Below are 12,822 nucleotides of genomic sequence, written 5' to 3' on the forward strand. Positions count from 1 at the left end.
AGAATAATCTAAAGTCATAACAAAATAATTTTTCTTACCAAAACAATCTTCGATGTTTATTAACCTTCACTTCCGGTTTAACTTATCATTTAGACTCGATTATCACAATCTGATAATTGAAATTGAAAGAGTAGAAAAGAGACAGGATAATCACAAATTTCATTAAACTCACTTTGTCTCATTATTCTGTTTAATGATTTTTTTAGGCCGACTCATATTCTTATAAAACGTAAAAAATATTACCTTTAATTATTTTTTTCAATTTCTCCAGTTAAATAAATGTCTGACATAGCTTGTCGATATCAAAATAATTAATCTTAACGCGCATGTTTGGAAGAGCTAACCCGATTTTTTTCTTTTTACATTACCTTTAATACTTTATGTCTCGACAATGGGGCACAACTCCATTTAATGACTTTTATTGACATTTTGATCAAGTCTACATTATTACATATACTTGTTAATCAAGCCTATGGCGTCCTAGGATTCAACATGGACGACTGCAACTTAGACAAACTTTCTTTGAAACCTGGAAAATTAGACAAGAAATTTGATAAAAATGTTACTGAATATAACACGGTGTTAACAAGTGAAATTGAAAAAGTAGCAATTGATGCATTGACCAGTGATTCTGGTGCATCGTACAGAGTTTTGGTGAGTGTTCAAGTTTTTGAACGAACTGGTGCTCTTGTTCAAAACTTGTTGACTAGAAAAAAAAATGAATCATTTAATGATTGATATTATTGAAATCATCCAGAGTGATTTGATTCAGCGCAGAAGAATAAATTTGTGGCGCTTACTAATAATCGTAGATTTGTGTCTAACAATCATAACAAGGTTTAATTCTACTTGTTGTCTCTTAAATCCCTTACATGCTGATAATTTTACATGTTCCTAGATAACTTTAACTGCAGACATGGGATTGGGATCTATGGCAAATACTTCTCCCTCTTAACTATGATGCATATTATTCATAAGTAATTTTTCTTACCGCTATAAAGAGAATGTACAAATTTTGTTTCTGTTTTAGGGTGGTGATGAAAAGAAACAAGTTACATTACCTGAAGGATGCGTTACTGATATTAAAGTGGAGGTCACAGCAGAAGATGGAAAGACCATGAAATTTTATGTCATTCATGCTAAAAGATTGTCAGCTCAAGATGCATCTTTAAGTAGCTTGAAGTTAGACAGAGGCATTTTATTACCTGAATTTTCATCTGATAATTTGTCGTATTCAGGTATGTATGTAAATGAAGAGAATAGAACTGAGTTAAGTGCTTGCTAAAATCAGTGGTTTTATATAAACAATTATTGAAACCTATTCAACCTGTTTGCCCCCTGTCAGTAATGTGGGTTGTAAGGGCTAATATTGAAAAAGTGTCTAAGTTAAGCCATTTGACTTAAATTGAGGTATTTTGAGGATCCATAAAATTGAACTACAGAGTAGCCTTAAGTTGCTGTCCTATCAAAATTACCTTCATTGCACACAGTAAGAATACTTTCAACTGTTGAGAGAAATCTTTCCAAACTTTTGTATTATAATTGAAAAAAGAAATAGAAAGGAAGGAAAAGAAGAAAGAATATAGAAAATAAATTGTCCATTATCAGAGATATATAGCCTAAGATATAAACTAAATGTATCTTTGTTACAGTATTATTGGCATGTAATGTATCAGTATTAAATATAACTACTACAGTACCAGATATAAAGAGTACTATAACTATAAACAATGAGAAACCTGATATACCGGTACCATTAAATATTGGTTTGACTATAATTAATATAGAAATTACATCGGTAGATGGCTCTAATAAACAGGTAGGAAAATGTATATGATATGTCTCTGTTTGAAACCATGCAGCCTTATCAATAATAACTGGACTAGGGTTCAATTTATCCAAATAGCTTTGTATCAGGCAGTGGTTGTGTGGACTTAAATAATCACTAGCTATGAAGGGTTTCTCATGCTCACAGAATCACTCTGCAACAGGTTATGTCAACTATCCATTTCTTTTTTTAACCATATCTGGCTTATACTTATTCTGATTTCATCAAAATGGTACATAACACTGAAAATTCAACTGTGTGCCTTTCTGAATTAGAATTACTTTTGTTATATTTGTCATTGCAGACCTACACATTAGAAGTGGCACGCAAACAAGTACCAAGATTTGTTAAACTCTCAGATCCTAAAGAAGCTTTGACCTACGAATGTCCAATTTCATTGAACCCATTTTACCAGCCTATTACTATCAAAGACAGTGATCCAAAACGCACTTTTACTGGACCACTGATTAATGAGCTGACCAAAATCTCTAAATATGATCCTATTAATGGCCGCCCCCTACCACCAGAATGGAGGATACAAGATTACAATGTTGATAAGAAATTATCATCAGTTAATGTTGTTATTCCCTGTATTGATGGATGTAAGTATAGTGAGCAAAATTAATGTGTATATCTTTGACTGATTCAAATTATAAACACAAGCAGTCTATTTTATTATTTGAAGTTACCATGAATAGAAATGGAAACTATGCAAACCAGGCTTACATTATGTTCATTACTTCTGGTACCTAAAAACAAATATGGCTGCTTGTGTTTCTTTTCTTTTTTTAAATCACATATTTAAATTGTATGCACATAAATATCTGTAAATTTGATTTACATAGCTTGTGAATGTGTTGTTTAGCTGTTGCATGGAATCTGCTTCTCTGATCTGATGATTCTGATCTGATCTCTGATAATGGTTTATTATTGCAAACCAATTCCACAGACAACTCTGAGATATTATGTTTGGACTTTCTCCCACAAATTTTATTTTTAGTGGCTTCCTTTTTGTTTTATTTTGAAAAATTTGCACTTTCATCAGCATGAGTATGACTTGTCTTTAGTAATCATTTTCTTCAATTGCACTGTTCATTTCTCTGTAATCACATGTTTTGTAGCATTTTCTGAAAGTGTTAAATTCACAGAAATTGGTGGATTATTAGAAAAATGCAACATTTCACCTAAAGTAGAGGTAATGTTTTTTCAGCACAACTGTTCTCTAGAGTACAAAGACTTCTTCCACTTTTGTGAGGTGCTGAGCAATCAGAACCTGGATTTTCTTCAGATTTGAATTTTTTTTTAACTTTATAAAATTTTCAATGGCCCCATTAGATTTTAAGAGTAACCTGGCTTTACCAATTATATTGTAGAATTTACAAGACAAGTTTAAAGCTACCACAGTAACCTTGAATCATACAATACAGGTACAGTTTTATTATTCAAAATTTTTTTGAAATATTCTCAACTTAAAGACACTTATTTCACACCTTATATAATTGAAGATGTGCACCATTGTAAAAACCACACCCAGTCACCAATAAATAGATAGGACTGTGGTTCACCTTATCCAAATACTTTAAGAAGTTTAAACAATTTTTCATATGAAAGGACTGCCTGTACTTCATTATCCAAAAGATCTTGCATGTTCACAATCGTAAAAATAACTTTGTGCAAGTATGCTGTTGTTTTGTCTCTCCTTACTTACTACAAAGTTTTCCTGCTATAGTGAAACAAGGAATAGTCTCAGGACATGTTGGTATCTATGGTATGAAATAGTCTACCAAAAAATTATTCTTTATAACTTTTAGTCTAGAAAATGGGAGAAGAATTTACAGCAGATTTATCATGAAAATGATGTGAATGAATTGGTGAAAACAGGAAAAGAAGAATTAGAAAAATATTTTGATGCCTTGCCAAAACCAGGTAACTAGTCTTTATTAGATGAATTGTGACTGTTTTAAGTTAATTAAGCATCAATTCAGTTAAATATTGATTGACCTTAGAATTAAAACAAGTCAATCAAAGAGCTATGCCGAATCCCCAACATAATGAAATAAGTTGTAAAATATTGCATTCGATATTGATCAAGAGGTTCCCAAAGCATAATATTTAGCCTTTTATGTGGCTATTCCTTAATAACATAATTAACTTTTTCAACACTAGTAACCACATAGAATGATGTTATATTTGACAGGTCTCTATCGACAGTTTGAAGAAGGGGAATCCCCATTAGATTATCTAGAAACTGCCATTCAGAACTACGCTACTGCTGTTAAAAATAAACCTAAAGATCCCAGTTTACATTTACAACTGGGTTTATTGTTAGAAGAAAAATATTATGTTGAAGATATGCATGGTTTGAAAGCTGAGGTGAGTAAAAAAATAATTTTATGTGCAATCAAATGTGGCTTTGATATGTTGTGAGTTTCAATAAAAAGAAACATTTTTTGCTGATTTCTGTCAGTTTCAGTGTTCAAAGTCCACTTAGATCCTCTTGACTTCTAATATTTAAATTCAAATAAATATTGGGGTATATGCTGCTTGACAATGGTTTTCTTCAATAGTCCAATTCTGTGCAGAAAAACATGGATGTTGAAGTTTATTTTATCGGGCTTTATAACATCCATTCCTTTGTTTGTAACATCCAATGTTATTCATGATTGAATGAGACCTTCGACTATATTTTTTGTGGATGGTACTTTTTCAGACCTATGATGCATTACCAACAGCTAACACTGAAGCTAAAGAAGGTTCCAAGTTAGAAGAAGCATTAGCTATATGTCAGTTACGTGGAGTTGATTCCACAGCACCAGTCTCCCTGAAACTGAAAGCTATAGATGAAGAATATCATCATTTACTGGACTCAGGACAAAGCCATAGAGCAGATCAAGTCATGGGAATCTATGCCTGGTTCTCAAAGAAGATGTCTCAGGTATGGCTTCATCCATTTTGACAAATAAGTTCAAGGTTGTAAGGTCAGCAATCATTAAGCTTACATTTATGGTTCCTTGGCCACATTTTACTTGAAGCTACCTTGGCTCAGTCTGGATATTTGGAGATTAATTCATAATAGTGTGTTGAGATAGTACCTTCAGACTTTTTAACAAGGTTTTCGCTGTCAATGATGCAGGTCAAAATAGCTTATATCAGATGAAACAAAAGGTCTTGTAAGCTACTGACAGTTTACACTAGTTAACATTCATCTACAGTCTAGCTTTCAAAATTTAACTTACTGCACACTGCAGGGAATTGTCAATCTTCATTAAAGAATCATATGTAGATGAGAATATATTTTTGAATTCTGCCATATATTTACTTCCAGGAAGGTATGGCAGCCCAGAAAGTAACAGATGAAGAATCCCCCCTGGGACAAGCCTATTTGAAATACCTGGATGCTTTATCTCTGGATGAAACGAAATCCCTTTATAATTTCCATGTTGGTAGATTACTGGTTTTACAAGGGGACTATAAAGAAGCCATTAAAAGACTGGAAGTTACAATCAACTGGAATCCACAACATCAAATGGCAAGGTAGACTTGAACATCTTGAAATTAAATTGCTATATCAGAATTGGCAGATCTAACGTATGTTTGTATGTATGTCTGAATGATATTTTTCTGGGATGGTTTATTTCAGATTCTATCTGGGGTTAGCTCTAGCTCTACAACATGGTGGACCTGGTAGTCGTAGTAACGAAGCTATTAGTTATCTATCAGAAGCTATGGAAACCTTGTTAACAGAAAATAGTAAATTAGCCATGACAGATGATGAACCAATGTAAGATCAGTTTTATGAACAATTCAAAACTCATCTTTGCATAAGGGTGCTTGGTTTATTTTGCTATCTGTCAGCCCTGCAACCAGCATAACGGACAGGTTGAAAAATCTAGGTATTATCTCAATCTATGCTAGGATTGAGCCTTGGACAATCAGGTTTGCAGACAATTGTCAGCGCTCACTGAGCCACCCCAGCACCTTCTAAAGACCACAGATCTTTAGGTTTATTGTCATATTTGAATCCAATGTAATTGTCTTTGTTTGATTTCAGATTACGACGTGAATTATTATGTGAGAATTTATTACGGTCTAATAACGTGATATTACTACGTGGTATCATACAACTAGGTCAACTTTTACTCTCTAACCAAAATACATCAACTATTTCTGCTGAACATGTTTTTTATACGTAAGTAGTTTTACAATTCTATGTACAGTCTGTATTGATTAGAATCCAGTCATTTATTGTCATCATGGTTTGTAGATGAGTCTGCCTATCTTGATTTTAGTATTACAGTCATCTGAGTGGTCAATCACCTCCATTAATTACAATTTTAATTTTATAATCCAGATTACTGGACTTAAACCTACTCAAGGTTTATCGAAATAAGGCCCAAAATTTCAAAATCATAAAGTCTGTACCCAATTTGATTCTTTTTTTAAAAAAGATTCTTCTACAATGCTTGAAATGTGACATAAGTTAGTAAATTCTTTGATTTTTGAGAATTTGAATGTATAGGCCTACTTGTTGCTTATTTATTTTTAAATTTTTGTTTTCAGTGCCAGTTTATTAGCCTCCCAGGTTCTACCAACATTATCTCGTGGAGACTTATATAAACAAATAGAATGGATATTACTAGACTCTCATTCTAATTTATTGGAACTCTACACCAAATCTCCAAATGCCACAGAAACACTTATTGTTTTACACTGTGAAAGATTGTCTGGTCTTATTTTCCATTGTACGATTCCACAAAATGGACCATTACAGGAACTTCAAGAAAATGTAAGTACTGAATAAATTCTAATACACTACCTGCATGAAGAACTATAAATGTTTAAAATGGGTTTGTGAGTAAGTTAATCAGGCATTCAAGTGGAGCTAACAAATATGCCTCTCCCAAACAACAAACTGACATCACATAGCCATCTTGTTTATCAAACATTGTCTTCATGATTTAGGGATAGGACTCCAGTATTTCATTTCCAAATTTGACATAAAGGATATCTTAATGTAAAAATGAATTTTTCAATTTCAGACTTGTCAGAAATTAGTTAAAATTCAGCCATGTAACAGTCATGCTTTATATCTCCTGGGAACAGCTCAGATGGCAAGATATGAAAATAGTTCAGCTGGGGAGGCAGCAGATAGACTATTAGCAAACGCAAAATCATCTTTTAAAGCAAGTATAGCATTAGAAGGTCAGCCAAAGTCAGGGGATGTACCAGAATTAGTGAAAGGTATGTTGGTTACATTGGATTATAATTTATCATCTAAAACACTTAAAGAAACTGGAATTTTTTAGCTGAGCTATTCAGTAATAGTGTTCACAGCTCACCGTTGAAATTTGAGCTTTCAAATCCATGTGTATCCAGAATTATTTGTGTTTGAATGTTAAAATGATACTCTGTGATATATAGAAAAGATATATACAGAGATAGTGAGTAAAATTCCTAGTTTGAAGTATTTTTATAGAAATTATGTGATTTTTGTACATTTCTAATACTTCTGAAGACTATTTACATATATTCAAAACTTGAGATCCATTCTCCCAACTGGTCCTTGGTCAAACTTCTTGACATCTTTCCTGTATTATCTTTATCCCTTTACAGCTGGGTTGACTTGAATAAAGAGGACAGATGAATATTCAAGGTCACAAGATCAAAAGTTTAGTACATGTATTGTAGAGTTATCTTCTTGAAATTATGCAGTGTGGATGCTTGATTTGTGCATCTCACAAGCTGTCCTAGTGGTGACCTTCCAATTACAGAAATTGTCATGACTCGTTCTTTGCACACATTGTAGTTTTTCTATCCACCTTTAGAGCAAGGATGGTGGCAAAAGAAATTAAAAGAAGAAGAAGAACGAAAAAAGGCAGAAGAAGCCAAGAAAGCTAGTGAGAAGAAACCAGGACCAGCTACAAGAGGAGGAGCTACTGGTAGAGGGGCACTTGCTGCCAGGGGTAGAGGAGCTCCTACAGCTCCTAGAGGAGGTATGGTGATTCATAATACACAGAATCTAAGATGTAATCATATTATTTGTTTTGACTTTGAATAGAATGAGATATTAAATAAATATCTTGTTTAAAATTCTTGGAATTGCAAAAAGTAGGATACAGTTTTCAAATGAGGTAATTGATGACTATATTTCAGGAGCAGCTGCAAGAGGGGGAACAACTCCAGCTAGAGGTGGAGCAACAACCAGAGGAGGGGCAGCTGTAGCACGAGGTGGAGCAACAAAGGTTTGTGAGGTATTCAAACAACAACTCGTAACTATTAACATGTATATTATTTTTTTCATTATCATTTTAAAAACTATTGTAAATCTATAATTATAATTTCCCAAACCTGACATAATGTAGACTAAACATAAATGTTACTTTTTCAGCCTGCAGCAGGGGCTAAATCTGCATCTCCTGCAACAAAAACCAATGTGAAACCAGCAGGGTCAAAAGGTCATGTCTGTGAAGCAAAACCATCAGCTACAGGTAATTCAGTATTTTCTTGATGGTGAACCTTAAAGGGTGTACAGTCTTCCACAAAAATGGCACATTTCTCTCGTATCATCTATCCCAGGGGAAAAAGCTATCAAAATTATCTGTTGGATCCTGTATGATTCAGAGTTTTTAAATTAAGACACTCTTACTCTATACTACACATCAAATCATCTGAATTGAATACTTTCTGTTTGTCCATCAACATTTATTTTGTTCCTCCAGATTCCAAAGCAAAAGCGAGTTCACCATCAACACCACAAACACCAGCTACTGACAATAAACCAGCAGCATCTGGACCTAAAAATACACCATCCTATCTACCACGGCTTGGATTAGGTAGAGCCTTTAAAGCATCCAATGAAACTGAAGAAGCTAAGAAATATTATGAAGAAGTTATTGCTATGGCACCTGAGGTAAATTTTCATAGTTATTCTTGGTAAAGAATCATTTGCTTTTGTTTTATAACAAGGTGTAAAGAAAATTTACTAGGGTCTGATTGCCTTCAATTAGTCATCTTCCAGTCCATCCAGCTGAAAATGGGTACAGATAATCAGGAAAAAAATTAATGTCAAGAGGTTTGGTCAAGTACAAGCTGGCAGAAAGGTTCCTTTGTGAAAATAACTTGTAAATTATGGTCCTTTCTTTCTTCAGAATTACCATTATTCATTTTGGAATAAATCGTAAAATGTTCTTCCATTAAAGGTCCATGATGCTTATATAGAGAGTGCTGAAATGTTGACGAAAACAGAACCAATGGCAGCTGTAGATATATTTAGTAAATTTCCAGTACCAGAAAACCCATCATTTGATGATGCCTATATTTTTGGAGAGATTGTAAGATTATTAATGAAAAATGAAAAATATGATGATCCTAGGCTAACCACTAATCTTATAGCTTATGGTAGAGTTTTAGGACTAGGTAAGTCATCCAGATCATCCGCATAACTAAAGCTGACTTTAGCTTATGTTCTTACATGTTCGTTAAGCAACAGTACGATGATTATGCACATCTTACCGTTGCTTTCACAATGCCGTATTTGTGAAACAGTAAGATAATTATTGTACTGTTGCTAAAGGAACATGATGTTCTTGTGGATTATACAACCCAACTATTGGGATGCTATCAATGGAGTGGAAATTGTAAATGGCAGAACTTTAAAAGGGAAGGAGACCACTGCATATAATTATGTTCTAGCTGTCTTGATTAATTCCTTAGAGCCAAGCTAATGTCTATGTTTTCGAATAATTTCAGCTGCTTTGGAGAAGAATGTAAAAATATTGGAAGAAAAGTTTAAAAGTGAAATATTGAAGAATGTTTATGCTGGAGTCAATCATAAATCTGTAGATGATCCTGATATGCAACAATTTTTTAAATTCAAACTTTGGATTTGAAATTTTGAAATAACTGAAAGCTCAGATTGTCCTGATAAGAATCCATTAAATTGATTCATTATGGAATTGGTAGATGCATATGAATTTCCCGACAAAAGTCTGCAACATCCCTAAATGTAATTTGTTAATGCTTATTTGGATTCTGACAAAATTTTGCACCATTTAAACTAATATGTCTCGCAGCCAAAATTATTATGAATATGTGATACTAACTTGTTTCATTTATTAATTTATAAGAAAGTTATTAACTGTGATATTTTATTGTTTTTGTGATATTTTACAGCCTTGTTAGTTTTATTTATTTAAAGATATGTTTATTTATTAATATTAGAAATAAAAATTTTATCTGTGAATTGACTCTTCTGATAAATCTGCATCCAAGAAATGATGATTACATGAAATTGTGTCATCCTATTTGTCTACATCTGATTTAGTTACTGAAGACAGGAAAACCCATCCTGTGTTCAATGAGAGAAATTTTGCCTGGAGAGAAACATTTGGCTTCTATTTTCTCTAGGGATCTTGTCCTATCTATCCAAACACATTTTCCATGTAAACCTTTCTGATCTACATCAATGATCTTTTCACATGCACAGCCTTTAGTGCGAAGGGCCTGGAATATTGTCCTAACTGAAAAACTACACATTTTGCATCACAAACAGGATGAAACCAGGTTGTAAAATCTCCCCCAAATTAGTTTGACCTTGACTGACATAAGGCCTTATTAGTCCTTGATTGTGCTTGTGATCATGTTTGTAATACTGTAGTCCCTATGTTAGTTTATTAGTAATAAATAGAAATACAAGCATAACCCTGCAGTACGTTAATCAGCTGCTCAAGTAAAGTCATGCAATAACAATTCTTGACTGAAAACTGTCAACTGTTTAGAGAAATTTCATTTCACTCATAAAATAGTAATAGATACAAACGATGGTCAGTAAAACAAACTACCGGTACCAGATAATTACTGCACAGTATGTGTTTCGGACTAACAACAAAACCGATTCGGGTTATGTTCGAGAGAAAGAACGTCTGTCAAAAATGTCAAGTTTGAGATTATTATTGGCACAAAATTGCCAGAGTTTATTGATATTACACGAATGTAAGGCTTGTATGAGATTGTCTACACAAAATAATCGAAAATTCAATAGAAGTTCTATAATTTATCGAGAAAAGGTAAGAGAGTTGGAAAGTGATTTTCTGATTCATTCGGACATCTTTGTTTTTCTCATATACATGTAATATAATCCGAAAATTTCTGTAAGCTTCGCTTTCTGAATGACCTCTTTTATTTAACATTTGATCACAGAACTAGTTCTATGATTTGATTCGTAGGATAAAAAGAGTCCAGGTAACAATTAACAATTTTGTCAGTTCATGGGTGGCTTAAGTGGAGTATCTCACAGAAATAATACTGAAGGAAACATTTTATCGGATTTGCCTGATGTTCAAGAACTTAATCATCAATTACCTTATACCTTTTAGAAGAGTAAAGAGAAAGAGGTTACAGTTAAACTATCAGAAGCTGATAAGAATAAAGATTATATTGGGCCACCAGATTCTGTGTCAAATTTACGTCAAATATCATTCCGAACTTTAAACCAATCAGAATTAGAGAAGAAATATCACACACGTTCTGAAGATGTTATGAAATTCAATCAGGAATTTTGGGAACAACATAACACCAATTTTGTCAAGGTAATCTGGTTAATACTATTTTAGGCCTTCTATTTGGACAAGATGTGAGCTGGCTTGTTTTCATGGAAATAACAAAAGTAGGCTACATAATAATGTTTTGTGGCTGAAAACTATTTAAGAACTCAGAAGCTTAGTGTGACCGTTTATACTCTCAGGTTTAAATGATTGATCACTGAATTTAAGTGGATTGAAATCATTAATTAAGAGAGCATTTTAACACCTTAACCTTATTTGCCAATACATCTTTATAAACAAATGGAATATAGTTATACAAGTATCAACTGGTGAATCCAGATCAGCTGCCTGAAGAAGTTTTCAACCATAAAATCTGACACATGGTTTTCCTCATTGTAACAAATTCTTTTTTTTGAGATAAAAATTAAGATTTACATTCTCATGCACTGTTATCACAGCAGTGTCATAATGCTGGCAAAGACTTGACATATAAATTACTTTCAAAAAAACACTAATTTATTCAAAGGATTCTTTTCATTTAATTTATAGGAAAAAGATAAATTTGTAGAAGCTAGATTGAAACTAAAGAGAGATGGAGAAAATACACTGAGTGCTGAAGAAATGTCTGAATTTTATAGAGAATTTTTAAATAAGAATTATAAATCTCATGTACAGTATAACCTGTAAGTTTTTATGTAGCTTTTATATTTAATTTTGAACTTAAAGGGTTTACTTTTACCTAAAATTACCAGTTTCCAATTCATTTTCATTTCGATAAAGGAAAACTCAAAATATCTTTAACTGTATTTTAAAGATCCAACATGCTAACAAAGTTAATGGAGGAACATAGATTATAAATATTTACTTGGAATAAATTTAATATTTTTACTAGAACATTTGGTCTTCCTGTTACTTTATCGAATAGTCCTTTTTTTATTACAGAGAATGGTATAAAAGAAATATTTCCCTACTTGGCCCAGCATTTAAAGTTTCTATACATAGATTACTACAGAAAGTTGGAATCAGGTGAAATGTGTTAAAGCAAACCAGAAAGAAACAGCCTTGAAAATGTCACTGTACATCAATATAGTGTCCATGTGTCAATTTTGTTCAATGGAAATAACTTTCTGTCATTGGGGCTCTCAAAATATGAAGCAAATATGTTTCTAAATGAAGAGTTCTTCTGTATATAATGGTTAACAGTTGATAAATTTAAATGTGTATGTGTATTTTTAATAATTGTGTTACAACAAATAAATCTTTTTAAGTAATATTGACTGCAATGAAACTCCTACAATTATTTGACTAGTCAAGCCATGAAGGTGAATTTTTCTCTCCCGATAGCAGTAATATTTGTAAGGTAAGAAGAGGCAGAATCGTTTGGTATCAGATGTGTATTTTAGCAAACCTCCAAAAGATTACAGATTCTACCATTAAAGAGTCAAAATGACC

General features: G+C 32.7%; 2 protein-coding genes across 2 annotated transcripts; both read left to right on the forward strand.

The window, feature by feature from the left end:
* Positions 1-488: 488 nt before the first annotated feature.
* On the forward strand, positions 489-10,069 carry LOTGIDRAFT_234972 (hypothetical protein). Its single transcript, XM_009063382.1, has 20 exons — positions 489-654; positions 1,031-1,238; positions 1,653-1,819; positions 2,133-2,430; positions 2,950-3,023; positions 3,202-3,255; positions 3,640-3,754; positions 4,026-4,201; positions 4,539-4,763; positions 5,154-5,362; positions 5,469-5,609; positions 5,880-6,017; positions 6,389-6,614; positions 6,868-7,069; positions 7,654-7,821; positions 7,982-8,070; positions 8,217-8,316; positions 8,548-8,738; positions 9,028-9,244; positions 9,578-10,069. The coding sequence occupies exons 1-20, from the start codon at positions 493-495 to the stop codon at positions 9,715-9,717; spliced, it is 3,300 nt and encodes a 1,099-aa protein (XP_009061630.1). The 5' UTR covers positions 489-492; the 3' UTR covers positions 9,718-10,069.
* A 1,187-nt stretch (positions 10,070-11,256) lies between these two features.
* LOTGIDRAFT_127290 (hypothetical protein) lies at positions 11,257-12,400 on the forward strand (the record flags this gene model as incomplete). Its single annotated transcript, XM_009063383.1, has 3 exons — positions 11,257-11,415; positions 11,920-12,053; positions 12,313-12,400. Coding segments are annotated over 3 exons (381 nt in total), but the record flags the coding sequence as incomplete, so codon positions are not given.
* Positions 12,401-12,822: the final 422 nt, after the last annotated feature.

The sequence above is a fragment of the Lottia gigantea genome (assembly GCF_000327385.1).
Source record: "Lottia gigantea unplaced genomic scaffold LOTGIsca_57, whole genome shotgun sequence".
Classification (NCBI taxonomy): Eukaryota; Metazoa; Mollusca; class Gastropoda; family Lottiidae; genus Lottia; species Lottia gigantea.

Excerpts from the sequence above, each read along its gene's own strand:
- LOTGIDRAFT_234972 (XM_009063382.1), top strand. The coding sequence starts at position 493 with ATGGACGACTGCAACTTAGACAAACTTTCTTTGAAACCTGGAAAATTA. Across the intron at positions 1,820-2,132 it reads TAGATGGCTCTAATAAACAG|ACCTACACATTAGAAGTGGC; the intron begins GTAGGAAAATGT and ends TTGTCATTGCAG. Across the intron at positions 6,615-6,867 it reads TACAGGAACTTCAAGAAAAT|ACTTGTCAGAAATTAGTTAA; the intron begins GTAAGTACTGAA and ends TTTCAATTTCAG.